The sequence below is a fragment of the Xiphophorus couchianus genome, chromosome 20 (assembly GCF_001444195.1).
Source record: "Xiphophorus couchianus chromosome 20, X_couchianus-1.0, whole genome shotgun sequence".
Classification (NCBI taxonomy): domain Eukaryota; kingdom Metazoa; phylum Chordata; class Actinopteri; order Cyprinodontiformes; family Poeciliidae; genus Xiphophorus; species Xiphophorus couchianus.
Window position 1 is genome coordinate 7,616,368 of NC_040247.1, and position 19,369 is coordinate 7,635,736.

The 19,369-nt window shown below is 36.0% G+C and overlaps 1 protein-coding gene across 1 annotated transcript in view; it reads right to left on the minus strand.

Annotated features, from left to right (window-relative positions):
* igsf21a (immunoglobin superfamily, member 21a) overlaps window positions 1–19,369 on the minus strand; it is a 169,574-nt gene that overhangs the window by 60,234 nt on the left and 89,971 nt on the right. The window contains exons 3-4 of the mRNA XM_028002597.1: window positions 16,366–16,487; window positions 5,531–5,649 (exon numbers count right to left, since the gene is read on the minus strand). Coding sequence (XP_027858398.1) covers window positions 5,531–5,649; window positions 16,366–16,487 — 241 coding nt within the window. The remainder of the gene's footprint in view (window positions 1–5,530; window positions 5,650–16,365; window positions 16,488–19,369) is intronic.

A 19,369-nucleotide genomic window follows, 5' to 3' on the forward strand; every position in this document is an offset into this window, starting at 1 on the left:
AATGTTCATGTTTAAAAACTAAAAATCTAAGCCTTCTGTAGAAAATTCAAAAGAAACTGATAAGACAAGCAACATTTGACAAATTAGTCAAAATATTTATTCTTTTTAATCTAGCCTGAAATGAAATTAATGTGTCAGAAAATTTGAATTATCATGCAAGGTGATAGTTAGGTAAAAAACAGAAAAACAAAGCCTTTCTCGTCCTTCGGTACAATCAATGGTTTATCTCCAGAGAGTCAAAGCTGCTTTTCCTCTGTTGCCTCGTCTGTCATCCACACACAAAAGGAGGGACCTTAGTGGCAAACAGAGCGCAGGAAGTGATGAAGACATCTTTTAGTGAGGAGGAGGAGGGAGGAAAATGAAGCTCACACTTCAAAGCTTACAGATAAGCCACAAGGAGACTATAGGGGGCAACATGTTCAGAATGAAATGCGAAATATGAAATATATATGTTGGTGTAGGAACAAAACTCAAAAAAAAAAAAAGAGCAGTATAATGGTGATTCCCAAGCGATGGAAGAAAGACTTTTGGAACCATTTGAAGACATAACCCTCTGTTTTTTTGGGCAACATTTTGATGCGTGCTACATTTCTTTGAATTTTCAGTCAAAACACTATTCTAATTTTAGCGGACTATTTGGAAAAATCAACATTGACTTGACCACTGTTTGATAACAATCCTGTCTTTATGTGTCATTATGTTGTTATGTCATTATGTTCTGCCGTTACTGAAATTATGTTTCTTGAACGTACCTTGAAGTCAACCTTATGCAATTAAGGTGGCGCAAAAAGAAGATGAAAATGATTAGTTATCAAATGTTACACATTAGCCTATATTGCCTTTTTTTTTTTACATTTGAATTCCAGTAAAATAATCTCAGCTGATGAACACTGTATCAGGCCAATTTCTTTCCTTCGAGGTTTTTCAGGAGCCAGAATCTGAGCAGCAGCCATCTGATGCGTGTGTTTTTGTTTGCAATGTTAAATCTCCGGGTATGAAAACAGGCTTACTCATGAGGTTACAGCCTTGGCATGCACTGGCTACCCTGCTGATAAGCGCCTGGTGAATGTCAACTGAATGAGGCACTGAATGAGCTACAGGGTAAAAATGGCTTGTCATTAATGCGGCCTCAAATGAGATACAGTATGACTCCAAATACGATTTTCGAGTTCATGCCACAACCCAGTCGAAGCTAATTAGAAGTAAGATAGCACCAACAGATTTCACAGTATGACAGATGAAGGTTTAAAATGTAGCTGCTACATTAATAGAAGATCTTGTGCTTCAGTGGGTTTTGAGAAAAAGTAACATCAACTAAAGGGGAAACAGAAATTCGCAGGCAAAATGATAACGGCATGACATACTGGTTAAAAAAATCTTTTACAGGGAATAAGAGATGCACTTCCTAACAGGTCAATGTTGGGTATCCTTGAGGAAACCCATGGGTTATTTGTTTTTGTTTCAGTTATTACCCCAGAGTTTAGTTCAAGACAGACCTTTAATAATTCATCTGTTCTGTTAATTAATTCCATTCTTTTTTTCTCTCAGTGGATCCAGAGACAAGATAATTTTGGTGAATTCTGAATTGCTCTTAATCAGCAACAGAGCCTAACACTGGTGAAGGCAAGAAGCAAAACATGGCATAATGCTCTGTTCACCTTATGTCTGGCAGTGGTGTTATAGTTGATGTAAACTGCTTAATTTTGGCAGTTAATCTAATGTAAGGAAGTATATTGTATAAGTAAATGATTTTAATTTTATATAAACTTGATATTTTTGACTTTTTCTCTTATCCCACACTTACACACGTCTCTGAAAAGCTCCAAAGCTTGTTACACTATTCCCAATTGCGCCTATAATCAGATTAAATGTATCTGTTTGCCACGAGAAAAGTGTGTCGAACATACACCCAAAAAGAAACAAAACTGTTGCTCAACTATTCAGTTTTCATTTGTTACATATTAGGAACCAAGACAAATGTGGCTAAATAATGGAAATTTTAAGTGACCATGGAAAACCTTGCAAGTATTTCCTGTCACTTGTCAAGTTAAAAACCTACAAAGTAAAATTCTTAACCTGCATATGGTGCAGCTTAAGATAACTTAAAATAACTTCTGAAATGGCTTAACAACACGGTTAAAAGAACAGCAGGCTTGATTACACATTTAAGGAACAAGTAAAGTAATTATGTGCATAGCTGTTTTAAGACATTAAGTAGTTAGTCAAAAAAGGACATTTAACTAGGATAAAATACAGATACCGATCACACTGAGGAAGACGAACTTTGTTGTGCGGGATAATGCTTCCTAAAAAAGTCAAAAACAAAAAGCAAGCCAACTAAAATTAAATTTAAACAACTCTGTACACAAATGGCACATACAGTAGTTCATCCATGAACTCCTTAAATTATTTTTTTGTGAACAAAAAAACAGTTTGCAGCTACTATAATCTAAGGGCTTCATCCATTTGTCACTATTCCCATCCATTTCTAAACATGGAACTAAATGTACATAGCGTTTAATTAAAGATGTAGATCCATTATGTTAGCAAATCTGAGTTACACAGGACAAGAAGGCAATTAAGTCCGTCTACACCTTAGTGCTCATCTCTGTATCTGGAGGATGAAAGTAACAACCCTGCCACCTACTGAAGGGCATCCTTTAAATTAACTCCTCACGCTTCACAAAAGGTTAGATGAAAAAATTTCTACACTTACGTGACAAGATGTTTAAAAACATGCTATTAAGATCTTCTTTATCAAGCTGACAAGTCACAGGCAAACAGCCATTTAATACAGACAATAACAGGCTAAGGTGCCTCAGACAGAACACAATTCAAGCAGGTACTGGCTTACCAAGGTCACTGCCACTTGTGGGGGGATAAATAACCTTTCATCTTAATCTTTGTAGCATCATAAAGGAATCACATCAAGTAATGACAAATAATGACTGGATCTTTACCACTCAGAAGGGGAATAGATTTTTTTTTCCTGCTGCTAGAGGCTAAAATTATGGTCCTGGATTCATAGGGATTGAAAATGACTTTTCTGTTATAACTATAGGCAAACTCTGAGTCTATTAGAAACATTTTTCAGATAAATGTTTGCTTTTTTTATTATTTAATTATTTACTTAAATTTTTGGCATTCTAACCTTTTTAATAAAATGATTAAAAAAACAACTGTGAAACATTTATTCTTCCTGAAGAAAGGCATTTACATTTAAAATTATGAGCATGTCTCTTGGAAATACCAGGTGAAAAGGTCAAAACAATTGGAAATCAGTTAAGATAACCAAGACACATGTACATGCACACAAACATATAACAAATATTTAAAGATGACTTGTAGAAAGTCAGTTTTCTGCTAAACATAAATATTCATTTTCTTACAACTGCAAATAGGAAGAAGGTCAAATGGTCAAACCACATTGTGACATGTCTCTACTCCATTCCTCCTGTCCAGCAGACTGAGACTGATTCAACACTAAATTCAATCATTTAACAATGATTCTGTCCATCACAGTGTATCAGTATTTCCTCTGGTATACAATTCTGGTATTACTAAGGATACTTTTAGTATCTTTGTACCATAAGGCCTAATGGCATTTGCTAATATAGTTTAAGGGGAAAAAATAGAAGGGAATAAAAAATAGATGACTTTTAAAACTTTTCAAGGTGAAGGACACCAGTTGATGTACCAAAGTTAATGTTTTTTATGTTTCAATGTTGGCTGACTGGATGTCTTGGCAGGGGATTCATTAAAATGATAATTTGTATTTGTGAAACCCTTTAAAAATTAAAATACTCTCTGTGTACTGTTTCCTATTAATTAACTTTGTTCCTCTAATATTCTCTTTTTCACTGCTCAACTTTTCTCTTTACTTCCCACTGAACTTGACACACTAATAGGTTATGAATAATTCTGTTTCAGTTTAGACTGCAATTAGCCACAATGCCAGAAGCCATTCTTCTTTCTCTCTGTGGTGATTTAGGACCCAGCTGAGATAGGGCGCTACAGCTATCCCAGGACCACATCATTCACTTCAACCCACCCAGAACTGAAACAAGGAACAACTGAGTAAATCTCCTTTCATTGATAATAGGGGAGTGTAAAACAAAGACTCCGGAATGGTAATAAAAAGTGCAAGTATAAAGGCAGAGAGCTATTTAAATAAAAATTTATGCATAATTTAAAAGAAGACCATGAAGTATTAGCCAGTTTTCAGGGTCACAAAATGTGATAATGAGGTGATATTATGACATGCTGTTTCTCTCCTGTGTTCCAGCTGAAAAAAATGCTAATTAGACAAAAGACCACATGGAGATTAGCCATTTTTTGTAGCTGGAATTGATACATCAGCCAAACCAAAAAGCTGTCACTAGGGAGACTAACATACAATAATTACATTCAAGACTGAGCAACAGCCCGAAATGTCCTCTCTTGATTGTAGTTAATTATAGAATTATTATCGTTAATTATGTCAACAGAAAAATGGTGGGGATATGTAAAAAATGTGTGAGGGTTAGTCAATAGTAAAACGCAGAACAAAGGTGTCTTCAGTGTCTGACAATGCAGACCAAGAGATTATGAACAGAAATAAGAAAGCAGTGGCTAAATAATGTCTAAGTGGGATTGATTTCTTTGTTCCAGCTGTTTTTTTCTATTTCTTTACTTTTGAGCTGATTTAAAAAGAAAAATCAATGATTTGTCTGAAACGTCATATTAAAATCACCATCAACGTAAGCAGTGTTAGTTTACAAATACAAAATTATCAACAAAATAACTTAATATTTTCTATGTTATGCGGGGAATACTGGCAAAACAAACAGAAGCCAAATTATAGAAGGAAGAATAAAACATCATTCTCAAAATAACCTATGGATAATACATATGTGGCAAAAGTAATTTATTTGGTTCACCTGCTCGCTGTAGTAACATTAATTCCTTTCTGAAAAAAAAAACAACCATCGGTTTATGTGGAATATGTTTTGAAATGAAATGAAGTCAGACTTTATTTGCTTTATTAGCACACTCGACGATGTTTTATAATTAAATCAGTCATTCTCATTCACACACACATCGATGATGGCAAGCTACTGTTTTTCTAAGACACTAAAATAAATAATAGTAAAAAAAAAAACACCTACTGCTTGCTCTATTTTACAGAATTCAGACATGTTTAAGCTAACCATTCATGTAAATTGGGTTAGAAAACATTTACAAATTTTGTTTTTAAATCAAAATCAATACTCTTGGCAGACATACATACCACCAAGCAGTTTTTACCTTTCAAGAACCTCATGTAAAAATTTAAAACTTCACATGAGTGAAAAAAGTTGTGTTTTTTCTTCTGCCTTTGGGCTCTCACTTCCATCTTTGTCATACTGTTTGACCTGCTGGCTTTGAAAAATCCCTCTACATAAATTCAATGTTCCACCCAACTATTCTGTTTTGAAATACGTATATATTTCTCCTTGAAGCAAGAATCATTTCTGAAATATATAGTAGTCAATGCAATAATGTTACTCACACATAACTGTAAGAAAAACATTTCCTGAAGCCAGGACAACCTTCTCCCTCGTTGCCCGGTCATATATGCCCACATGGCATTCATAAGGCCCATTGTCTGAGATCCGTACCTCTGGGAGCCTGTAAAACACAAGAGAAACTCTATGAATTGATGAAAATCTAGTAATAAAAGAGAAAAAAAAGCATTTGCATGTTTGTTTAAGCAGATAAATATTCATAAATACGACACAACAAAATGCCTTAAAATAGCACAAAACAACGAGAAAAGAAAACAAGAAATAGGTTAGTCTGACAGCCTAGTACCCAGTAGAGTTAATTTATTTCACTTTCAGATTTCTATGTGGTAAGGATTTGTGTGTCTAAAAACACATAAAAAACTGCAAATGTAACTGTTATAAGAATGTAATTTTGCTGTACCAAGGACTCCGTAAACTTTGTGCTGTCCAGCAAGACAAAGTTCCTCCTTGTAATGTCAAAGAAAAATGTTTCTATTGTAATCTAGAAAAACTGTCTTTTTAAATATCTTTGGTTTTGTTTGTAATGAAAATACTTATAGACACAAAATACTAAAACATTTATACAACTAAAAATGCAGCTTTAGTTAAGCAAAAACATTAGAGTTGCATTTCTGCAAACATTATAAGAATATGTGGTATTAAGAGACTAGATTAGTCCTAAAGAGAAATTAAATGCTGTAATTCATACTATCTAAAATTTACTGAAAGAGTAGTTGTAGATGTGATTGATGGCTGTGGGAAAGAAGGATCTCCCACAGCAGTCAGTAGTACAGCTGACCTGATAAAGATTCTGAAGACACTTGGTTGCTGTATGTTTTGAAGAGGATGCTTATGGTTGTTATTCATTCTATGAAGAATTGTTCTTTGCAAAATAATCTCCAGAGGGTCCAGAAAAATCCCTACAACACAAAAAGCTTTTTTGTATCTGATTGTTTATCTCTTTTTAAGTCACTGCTGCTGATGCTTCTACCCCACAGAAGCTGGCAGAGGAGATTATGGGGTGTGTAGCATCTTACAACATACATTGAAGGACTTAAGTTTTCTTAAGAAACACAGTTTGTTCTGTGCCTTCCTGTAAATAGCTTGATGACGTGGAGTTCAGCAACAACTGAGTTGATGACATCACATGCGGTGTCGGGTACAGCTAGCCGTGCAGTGTACATAATTGTCAAAAAACCCTGATAAGATTTCTTGGTAAATAACATGGACAAAAACATACTGCTAAAAATTCTATATCAGGGCTGCAGTGAAGGCACTTCATAGTAGCATGTGTTGGTTTGTGGTGGAAAAGCACTGCTAACCTCCTCTGATTGTGTCACTGTTCTATAAATCTCTATCTTCTCACACGGATATGATCCTACTTCCAGATCTCAGCAAAACACACAATATTGCATTCCCAATACTCTGGCTGGATCCTTGTTAGTGCTTGAAGATCATCCAATTTAATTGCCAAAGATCTCACATTGCCCAGAGTGATGGATGGAGGAGATGTTACTGCTTCTCTCTATTTCACTGCCTTGCACATCTGTTTTCCTGTACTAATATTCTGTAATGCAAATGGTCCGTCTTTCTGGAAATTCCACGATATAGAGTGGGGTTTTTTTGGCAAAATATTTACTCACAGTGGCCACATTATTTATTTGTTTGACCTGCAATTACTAAAATACTTTGCCACAGCTGCTTGCTAAATCAAAACTCTCACTACAGATTTTCTGATTCAGATTTTGAGATGAGCAAGACCACTTCATGAGATGTTGTGCTTCTATTTTAGACAGTCATTTGCTGTGTTTTTTCTTCCTTTTTATGCCGGGAAACTAATGCATTACCCATCTTCTATTTTCTGGCAGAGAAAAAAGGTCCTAACCAAACCAAATGAAATTGATATATATATACAACCCATTCTCACGCCCAACTCGTCATATATTGACGCATGGGACGGTCCGTCCTCGTCACATGTTGACATGCAGGGTACCCCTTTCGTGTCAATATGTGACGCGAGGGGTTTTACACTATGCCTTACTGTAATTTTTGCACTAAACTTAACCAAATCGTTGGGTTTTGAAGGTTCGGCAGCGGTTACGAGAACCCTTCGCGTCAAAAATCCACGTAAAACATGTGACCTTCCCAAATCGTCAACATGTGACGCTGAAGGACCCTGCCCAAGTCGTCAACTTTTGACGCGAAGGGTACCCCCTTAAATGAACTTAAATGAAAGGATTAATTTACTGAAAACAAAGCTAACATTTTGAATGTCTTTGAAGGCCTTTCTTGTTCTGCTTTTTCACATGTCATTTGGAGAAAACCGTTTGAATAGTTATTTAAGTGTGAAAGCATACGGACGATCAGTTTTTTTCAAAAATAATTACCAGCTCATTATCTTCTCTTTATTTTCCATAGTGAATCAGTAACACGCCTTTTGTTCGCTTGGAAACTTTTAAACATTTGGTTGCATCTCCCTCCCTTCACCACTGCCAACACCTTTTTTATGTTTTTTATACCTTTATTTTAAAGTCACTCCATGCTTTATTATCCACACCATTTACTTCCTTTAAGAACACTTTATGGCTGCACAGTTTCCAGCACCTTTAAGTGCCTGCAAGTAGTGGCTTTTTCACAACTACAATCAGTTTACTGGTGTAGAAGATGAAATTTACATACATCAGGCATATAAACAGAGGGAATTATGGTGTAGGAAGACTGTTTTTATGGACATAACAAAATCCTTAGTGTATTCCCGAGGGTCCCATTGTAAGTAAGTAAGAAAACTTTAGTTATACAGCACCTACATGAAATGACAAAGTGCTTTACAACAAGATGTGAATAATGCAGTAAAATAACAGAAACTATCATTAAAATATAAACATTAAAACAAATATTAAATTTAAGGACATGTAGCATAAAAGTATTGCATGAGGTAAATAAACTAAACTAAAAACCTATCTGAATGACAATCTTAAGTAGTGAAAAAAATAGGACAGGGTATACCAGACGTTGTGCATAACTGTTTGAAAGGAGTGATAGCCACTGGTTTAACAACAGTGCTAAGAATTTGTAAATCATATTTAAATGGCTGACCTGAGGTTTCTAGTTGATGAGTAAGGCTTTAACAGGTCATCAAATTAATCATAAGCTTGATCATTCAAATTCCTAGAGGTCCATGCAATGATTTTAAAGTGAACTCTGTACCTAATTGGTAACAAGTGTACAGACCTTAATAAAGGAGTTATATTTGTGTCTTCAAGTCTCACTGCAGAGTTTATTTCTGGAGAATTTGAACAGCCTTTTTGTTAAGAGCAGTAAAAAAGTTCATTCCAGTCATCAAATTAAATGAAAGCATGAATGAGGATTACCAATTATTACTTTAACACCAGCATTCTTGGCTTAGAAGTATTTATCACATGAAAAAAACACATTTTCAGCTGTTGTTTCAAGTAATTACTAACAAACAATCAAACACAGTACCTAAATACTTGAGACCAGACAGAACAGCTACATGCAATTTGTTTCCTTGTTTTGTTGTTGTTGTTGTTTAATAAAATTCCCTGACTAAGCAACTCCAGTCAAAAACACAGTCTTTAGCTCACAGTTGAAGTTTATGGAACCAACTTTAAGACAAATGGAGATATATAGAAAATAGCTCCATGATTCCTGTGCTTTCAAGCAGATAGTGGGAAGGAGGAAAGTGGGATTCTGCATCCTCATTTTTAATTAAGTTTATATTTGCCGTTGACATATCTCTTCTTTGACAATGTTGCAAAAATCCTTGTTTCTCACCAAATATTCTAGTTGCCCGCAGAGAACAAATTAAAACAAAAGATAAGATGTAATCATTCTAAAGAAGCACCAGATCTTGCAGCCTAATCATTAATGTGCTGATGTTGTCCATATCAATTTCAGTTAAAATCTGACAAAACTGGGACCACTGATTCTCCAGTATCTACAGCCATCAGAGCAATTTAAGTAAAATGCACATGTTTTAGTGTTGACTGTAGTCCATCACAATTACTGTGTTGAACCAGAAAAGAAACAATTTACACAGCCACTACTGTTTCCAAAAACCTTGGAGATAAATAGATATTTGGATGCACACTTGTATTTTTAAGCTGAGATGGATTTGTGCTTGGTTACTTAGTCCAAACTCCATACTGTCACATGGTAAATTTGTTTTTGTATTTTTTAGAATTTGATGGAACTTTTAAAAAAAGGGAAACCGTCTAAATAACAAGGGGACAGATCATATAAAGTTGAACAAACTAAATTATCTAGCTCCAAAGCACAAAGCAGTAAATTGATAAATACTGAAATAACCAATAAATGTTGAGTAAGCCAAATAAAGAAGAAAGAATGGTCAAAATCTCAAGATAAAGAGAATACTTTTCTCTACTGGCACTTCCTTAAGGGATAAGGGTAAGATAAAATAAGCATTTTTTTTAACCACAGAGCTAAAGGGATGAGAATAGCACTGTAAATCTGACTCTGGGCTGGTGGCTGGGGGTAGGGTAATTGGCTTTGTCATGGGAAATGCTGATGTAGCCCGTTGCTTTGTTTTTACAAACAAAGCTGCGGTTTAGTGATCCACAATGATTGCTGCATTCGTGGATTCAGATCAAAACACACAAAAACAGCAACAAACTAAGCTCAAAGCAGGAAAAAGAGAGATAAGATCATTTGAGGTGTGGAAGAAAATCCGGAAAACGCATTAAGATTTGAGCCAGTAAGCCAGAACCAGTGTTTTTTTTAGTTGTTGCATGCTTGTGTAGTTCCTTCCTGTTTGACAGAAACTCATGTCCATCAGAATTAGGAGTAGGGAAAGAGGAGAAGTTGCACTCCTAACACTGAGACTTCTGTTAAATATTAAGACTGGTGGAATTAATTTTTCAGCACTGCTCTAATCTTTGATGTCAAGGTTTTCAGAGGTGCAAGTCCACTGAGAATCTGTTCAGAGAAACACAGCACAGGACTTTGAATGTATTAAAACTCTGTTGCTGCAGTTAGTTAGTCAATATGGCTAGTTAGTTAATGAGTGAGCTAATGTTTGAAATCTCAATTAGGATGGCAACACCATTTTATTTGAAGTAGATTTTCCATAATGGCTCTTATTTCCCCAGAAGCATCAGCTTTGCAATATAGATTCGGGCTTCATATTTAACAAGGAAAAACATGTTTTGCTGGAAAACACCCAATTCCTTCTGATCTTTTATCCCTAAATTTACCACCTTCAGTGACCTCATTTTATTTTTAATTTTCTGGGTACAATGTTTCAACTGAATTTAATATATAAGCGTGTATTGTTAGTTTGTGCTTAAACAGCGGATCTTACAAAATGTTAGAAATAAATTATTGACGGATGTTTTAAAATAAACAAAACATAAAAAAATCGAATCACTCCAGAGTATTATAAAAAAAAGCTCATGTCAACACAAATTAAATATAATAAAGTAATAAAAAATTGAAATAGTGTAAAAAAAAAATATGTTCCCCAAACAAGATTAAACACAGCACACCTCAGGTGTACACTAAAAAACAGCCATCCACAGTTGTGATCAATGGTAATGGGCCCACAAGAAGGTGTGGTGGGGAAAAAAAGCAAAAAGAGATCGATTGTCCTCAAAGAGATGCATCTAAAAGCTCTTTCCTGTTATGGTGGCCTTCCTCAAGAACTCCTCTTGCCTACAAATGCAAACAAATCACACAGTCTTGATGGAGAGCCAGAAAAACTGTTTTGACAAAGAAGCTTCTGATACCTCATGCAGTCAAACTTTGCATCAAATTAACAAGCACATTGTCAGATAATGTTGCTAGCCTCAAGCATTTCAAGTGAATGGGCAAGGACTGGCAATGGCAAGTCACTCTGCACTTGATGAAAAGCAGAGACAAATTACCTTGTGGACTAGATGCAGAGGGAGGTGTGTAATCAGCCATGTTTCCTCAAGGAATGAGCATGAAACAGAATGACGAGGATAATGCTGTGATTCGGTGCATGCCAAAAGAAGTGTGATTGGTTCAGTGCTGACTGCTTATAATGTGCTGATGAAGCTCATCTTTCTGGGTTTTGTTCCTTAACAAAGCTTTGGGTATATTTGTTATGCGTTTGTATATTTGTTGCATTCATAAATTCAAATCCAAAAAAAGCATAGCTTACTGATAAATGAATAAAAGATTGAGGAATTACAGAATCAGATAAAGGTAACAAGGAAATAATGCACAAAAAAAGGCTTTTTTGTGCATTTTTTGAGGCTAAGTGTATACTTAGCCTCTATATATGCTAAGTATACACCACCAAATTTATACCACAGAGTTTATAGACTTGACTTATCTCAGTACATGGATTTCTAGCATTACATACTCAACGACTTTCACAACCCATGAATAAAGTTTAGTTTTTCCTTAGTTTATACAAAACCTGACTGTAGGAATGGGTGATATGGACTTAAAGTTTTGTCACAATTTTTTGCTGTACTATTGTGATAACAATAAAATGACAATAAGAACTACAGTATGTATGACTTCTTTTAGTATGGCAGTCACAGCCATACAGACACAATCACAAATATTCTTGGAATATGTATTTTTTAGGACACCAGTTGGATAAAGAAATTTGATTTGTATCATTAAGTTGTATCAGTTTCAAAACAGAAACTGCAATTAATCATGTTTTCAAATTTATTGATATGTATTGATACTCTCAGTGAACAGACAGTGCTGAAAATAATAAAACTAACACCACAAACTATACAGAAAATTCTGTTTCTTAAACATCATTAATGGAAATTTATTGTGACAATGATAAATCTAAATTCTTATGATAAGAAATGTATCACGATAAATGATAAACAATACAATAAATGCCTACTTTTACCTGACTGAATGTTATTATAACTAGTGCATGTGACAGCATTTTGGCATTTAGTAGTCAAATTATGAGCAGACCTTTTTCATCATGTTCAATTGCTATCACTTAAACACTAGTCCCGAGTGGGTCAAAGTTGTCCTTGCCCATTTGTGCTTTTAAGGTCTAACTCAACCGCATTCTTGAATCAGAGTGAGGTATCATGGGATTCCTGTGGCTGGAAAACCTGCTCCGCATTAACTTATCAATGTCAGCAGCTTATCAGCTCTGGCATTCTTTCCACACTTTGCCAGAGCATCTGGCACACAGGCAAGCAGTAAGACTGTCGGGCCAACCTGTTCTTTCTGGTTCCATTTTCTCCTCTCTCTTTCATTGTTTCTTAGGTGCTCAGGGTTCCTTTTTGCTGCCAAACACTTTGCTCAACTCAAGTGCCACCTCTTCATCACCACTCTGTTCTTCAGGGAGACCCTGCCCTGCCTCCCAGCTTAACCACTCTGACCAAAATTTCCTCCTTTAAAAGGGTCTCCAGTGTCAAGAGCTCCTTCTGTCAATTTACTTCCTAAACTCAGGATTACTTTTACTAAACTATTTTTTTTGTTTGTTTTTTTACAGTACCTGTCCTCTTGGTTGTCACTTCATTCTTTTTAAAATATAAGTGGCCAACATTTGAACTGGATAACTCAAATTTATTAGAAATTACAAATAAGGTTCAAAGACTAAGAAATACAACCCTTTCATCAATTTTAAAACTCCATGTGTCTGTATTACATTTAAACCAGAAATGCTAAAATAAACACAATTTTTAGACATAATTATGCAAATATATTTAATCTTTCTACTAGTGAAAGACCAAGACAAGCCTGGTTAAGCTGGAAAAAAAAAAGATATGTTCAAAGGAATTTGGAGGTGTCATTGTAGATATTTTTCCATGTTAACATTTGTTTTTTAATCATTGTCAATCTATAAAGCACCAGCACAAACACAAACATCCACTGCAATCATAACTATGATGCCTGTCAAAAATACAAGGCTTTTCTTTTTCATAAAGATGAAACAGTAAAGTCAGCGTATAATTTACTTTTGAGAATATTACCATTTTTATTACATTTTGTTCTATTCAACAAGAAAGGGTATTAACTTGTCTCTATTGTCAAACACAACACCCTCTATTGCAAAATCAGCTTTGAATTGAAACAGTTTGTGTGCTTCTCAGCTCTGTAATAATCATAACATAAATGTTCTGCACTAAAAAACAAGTGTGGATAAATCTCAGCAGAATAGACCATTCTAGTGCAAAAGTGAGTGAGAATATTTTATTTTGGAATTGTAGCCAAAATGTAATTTTAATGTATATACACAATTAAATAACTTCCAATAGTAATGAAGTAAAATAATAAGTGCCCGTAAGCAAAATATTGTGAAAAAAAATGGAATAAAGCAAAAAAATTGATCTGCATTGAATATGGGTGTGTTAAATTAAAACAAAAGTCAAATTTGTGCTAGAAAATTGGTGTGTTCTTAGGGAAAAAATGGGGAAGAAAAACATTGTTGCCCAAGTACGGGGGGATTTTATGGAGATGAGGAGAATAAAATATCATGGACATAATTAAAGGGACATGGACATATTTCATTGCTATTAAGAGCCAGGGAAAAAGATGCTATTTGCATTAAACAAACTAACCATCTCATCCACACACAAACACCTACCCATGTGCTTTTAAAAATATTTGTATCATTTGTAAATATCAATCTGACACTTGCCCTGCATGTGCCATATTCATTTTTTTTTTTTTTTTACCCCTCCAGGGGGTCTTTTGTGGGCTAATCTATGTATTTACACTTGAGTCACAGGTGCTTCCAGTTATGCTAAACAATGCTAAAAAGATGGGAGATTGATGTCAAAGTGAAAAACAGCATGTATGGAGCACCAAAAGGGACAACATTTTAATAACTGCATCATTAAATCATTAATTAAACATACCATAAAATAAATACATTTTTAATTCAATGTTTAAATAATTTATTCATTCATTAAGTATGCCATTAAATAATTAAAATACAAACTTTTAATAGCTGATACAGATCAATAACTAAATGAGCATTTAATTTTTTTTTCATGGTTTCTATTCCTGCAGTGTCAGCATGAAATAATTTTATCTGTCAAACTCGCCCATCAAAGTCAAAAGGCGGGACCATGGGGAGGGGATAATACCGATCTGTGTCGGTTCTCCCTGTGAACCCACCTGCCTCGATGTCCTGCCACTTTCATGACATGAATTTCCCTACTGTGAGACAATAAAGGATATTAGTATTCCGTTTTTCTTTTCCACTAGTTTGCCCTGATTCTTTGAAAATCATGGCAGCCCTTGTAATGGAGGATTTTTAATGAGCTTTCCTGTGAGTTCGTTGGAGAGATTCTACAATTAGCAGACAACACAGAAGCAAGAGATTGTCATCCACACTGTGTGGTAAAAAGTCAAAGACTTGAGTGAATGCCACAAAGCTCACGTTGGCTTCAGGCTGCCGAATATATTAAGGTTCAGCACATCAGAGTTAGCGCTGCCCATAGCCCATCAACTTGGTAGGTGAGTTTGAGCGCAAAAAAATCAAACCATGGTGACGATGCAGGAACGGGAACCATGAAATAATTAAATACACATTTATTTAATTATCTGCATCGGGTATTATAAGTTTTCATTTTATTGATTTAACAACATATTTACTAAATAAATAAATAATTGTCTATTGGATAAATTATTAAAACATTTCATTAAACATTTATTTACTTCATGGTACACTTAATGATTTAATTATGTGTTTATTAATTTATTTAATTCGATCCCCTCAGGACCTTTGTTTAAACCCCCCCCCCCAAAAAACACACATAATACTACAAATAAACACAGCTACATTCTTTAGTTTTTTGTAGTAAATACCTGCTGTGAGTGAATCTTGTTTTTTTTTCTCTGTGGGTGTATAACTCAAACCCTGTGGCTCCATAAATATGCAGGTGCAGGTAGCATCCAGCTGATATTTTGAGATTTTTCTCTCACTTTACTACCCATGTGCTGTGGCGTGGGGGGTGATGTCATTTGTTTGTGTGTGCAGTCATGTTTCTAAGTGTGTACACCATTCCGTTTCAATGCTGCTTACGCTCCCAAAGGGACAGTAGGATTGTCCAGATAAATCATCTTCAGCTGGGCAGCCAAACCACACAGAAGATAGGGGGAAAAAATGCAAGTAAGGAACACAAGATGAATCAAAGTGAGAAAAAAAGTTCAATGAAGTTGAAATTATTAAAGTGGGATCATTATAAAAGACTGTAAACTATAACATATTTTAGGTTTGAATTTAGGTAGCTAAAATGAAAAGCCAAATTTTCCTTACTCTTACTGCGGTCTCCAATCACAACAGCCAAAGAAACAGTAGAGCCAGAATTATGTTTGAGGGGAGATGGATTGCCAGCCATATTTTTGAGCCCTTGAGTAAAAGGAGGCAGTCCTCGGGACGCACTGAACATGAAATCAAGCCAAGAAGCAACAGATGACTCCTCCTACTGCTCTCCGTTTTTCTACTTCTCTACTTGCAGTCAGTTTATGCTATCTATCTATTAAACCACAAATACTTAATAGACAGCGGTTGCAGGTGTTTATCTTAATACTAATGTGCTAAAGATGGATACGATTTCTCTACTTTGGTTGAAAAAAGGACTATTCAGACTAGATTTGATCAAAACCCTTTAGAACTGTTATTTCTTCAAACATGAGAAATAACACAACGTTTCTGGTCTTGTACAGTAATACACTCACTTCACTGTCATGTCATTGTAGACTGGCAGACTGCAGATGATGAGAAAGGAAGCTGTGCATTTGTAATCTCTGTATCGCAGATATGTTTAAATATGCAATAAGAAACAATGATGAAATTGAGTAAAAACACTCTTTGCTTTAAGTAAAAAGTGAGACTCACCGGACGGTTGATTGATACACAAGATCTTCACGCCTGCGGTAGTCCTCCATATGAGAGTAATTTGTATTAAACATGGCATCATAGGTGAAGATTTTCTGCTTGATTGTACCTCCATCTGTGACCTGTATAGAATAGAAAACCCATTATCAGAGCTGTAGGAATCCATGAAAACCATATGAATACTTTTATTCTTTAGCCTGCAGACCAGTTTGCACTCTGCTTTCTTTTGTATATTAGAAGCAGACACATTGATATCACACATTCTAATAGTAACTAAGGTAAAACATCAAAACCCTGCTGATATGGTAACATCACAGAGAAGGTCTCTCAACCCCTTACCAGTCTATGTCCAGAGACATGGCTAAAATATAATGAGGACTGACACAGCACAGTGTTCTGTATGTGTCAAACCTTGAAGCAGTCCGCGTTCCGCAGATGTAATGGCATGTAACGAGACTCTACCGAGGTGGATGTTCAAAACACTGGTCTCATCTCTTCCTTTTTTAAGCATTGTATCTGATGAGAGAAGTTTTTCTTCCCTTTCTAATATTCAAAGGAGTGCTTAAGTCACTTAGCATTTGAATGAATATGAGTTCTCCTCTCCTCAGAAGCTTCAACATCCATAAAGGAAAACTAGTGACAGGATTTTAATGGAGCCACTAACACTGCTTTGAAGATGAAAATTGTTGGTGGGCCAGGGATTCCTTATTTGATGCTGTCGTTCTGATCCAATCAAATCCCCCAAGCAGGTAAACAACGTCAAAGCATTTTAGGATTAGTCCTTCTATACATTGCCACATGAAGCGTTCAAGCTAAGTTGTATTTATATGAGTGAGTGATTGTTCTCTTTGAAAGTAGGGTATCTATTATAACTGCTTGCCTCTGAAAAACAAACATGCTTTTTTGGCATTGTCCATGAGATATGAAACTGTATTTAAACTGAACTTTAAATCTTTGCAAAACCACAGTGAATTCTCATGGAGCAAATTGATTCTGTAATTAAAATGGGGAGACATAATTTTAAGCACAATTAAGATAATCTATTTGATTAGAATAATTGCTGACAAAAATAAACAGATCTCATTAGAGTAGAGAATGAATTGTACTTTCTGCAACATCCCTGTACTTAAAAAAAAAAAATAATAATCTAACCGGGCAGCAGTTACATTTTTTTCCAAATTCTTTTCAAAATTTACTGCCAGTTGTTTGCAGAGGGCATTTTTTTCCCTAGAATCTGCATCACACAAATCGCTCCAATCTTCAAAAATGGCAAACATTTTGGTCTAACTGTAAGTCACATAAATTAAACACACACACACCCCTACACACACAGGTGAGCTTTCCTTAAGTGCATGCATATAACCTAATTACAATATGAGTAAGCTGCATAAATGCACAAATCTGCCCTGTGAGTGGTGTAGCTATTTTCGGTGCAGTTCTACCTTTGTGTCTGGTTTCATAAGTATATGTATACAAAAATCTTAGACGTGTTCACATTTAGGACCCGCAAGTACTTTTGTGAATATGTTCTTCAGTTTTGATATATATCAGCAATGTAAAATCCAAGAAAGTATGTCTTTTTATTTTGAGAGGGAACATAACACGCAAAACGTATTTGAAAAATTTTGTTTGATAACCACCCAAACTTGTGCAATTACTCAATTTACCACAGTGATCCTTTCAGAACCTTCTCAAAATAACCAGTAATCATTCAAGCAGCATTGTTGAGCATATTTTGTTAAACAGCTCACATATAATATACAGTATAAACATTAGTTTTCTGAAGCATCCATAATATATAATTGTGTGTGTGTGTCTGTGCATGTATGTATTTAGACAGCCTCAGACAGTTCTTCTGTAAAGTATCTTCTCATCATCTATACCCCTTTAGTCTTTTAATGGTTTTACCTCTTAATGAAGACTGACCTATAAACTTATGTGTGTTAGGATCTGGGGAAGGCTGGTTGGGGGGGTCTCTAGTTTCTCCACCAGGGGGGCATCCTGGGACCTTCCGGAGGGCGTGAACCTGGAGCGGCACACCTGCTGCCACTTACCATTGTTTGGAGGGGTTTATCAGGACGGAGCCGCCGACACTCCAGTGCCAGAGTGTTAGCCTGTGATGATTGTTTCCGTGAAGCCCTGAGTACCTCCGAACTTCTACGAACCGGATCCCTTCCGGCACCTGTCAGAGATCTCCCTCCATCCACCTGTCCGCCCTCTAGAGAAACTCACGCCCTCGTTCCAGCTTGCAGCTCCGGATCCTAGCGGTTCACCTCTCCGTGCCCTGACGAGCTCACCGGCAAGTAGGTCTCTGGCTGGACTGCATTTCCACGATCTCTGAAACCCCGCTTACCTGTCTTATTTCCACCCAGAAATCCTGAACCACACAGACGAGCACCAGTTCCGGACCACCTTTGTACATACCTGTTTGCACAGTATTTAATAAATCACCTTTACCGCTACCCGTCTCCAGAGTGTGTTCTGCGCATGTGGGTTCGAAAGATTGACCTCAACATGACAATGTGTAATAAATCTGAAAGAATCAGCACATCACTAAATGTCTCCCCAAGAGAACCTGGTTGCGGTAAAAAGCTCGGAGTAAGAAAAATAAAACACAGAAAAGGAGAAAAAGAGGGAGTGAAAAAAGAGACCGAAACAGTGCCAAAATGGCTGTACAAGTGGGAGATGAAAGCTCTTTGATTGCAGAAAAGCACTGTTAGGGAAGCAAAGCTTAGCTACAACTGCATTGTTGAATTCAACCCATGTAACGCATATGAGGAATACAGTCACCAATCCTCCCCTGTGCTTGGCCATCTGGAGATATCAAAAGGCAGGCGTGAATGGCAGAGAATTAGCCACCCCTTCCTTGTCGGCTTTGTGGCAGAGAGTGGATGTTGGCAAAGGGAATAGTCATGAGGAAAAAGAAAGGACCATGACAGGTAGCTGACATTGGGGTGGCTTTAAAGATACTCAAAACAGGATGCCATGCTTCTCCAGGTGTTTA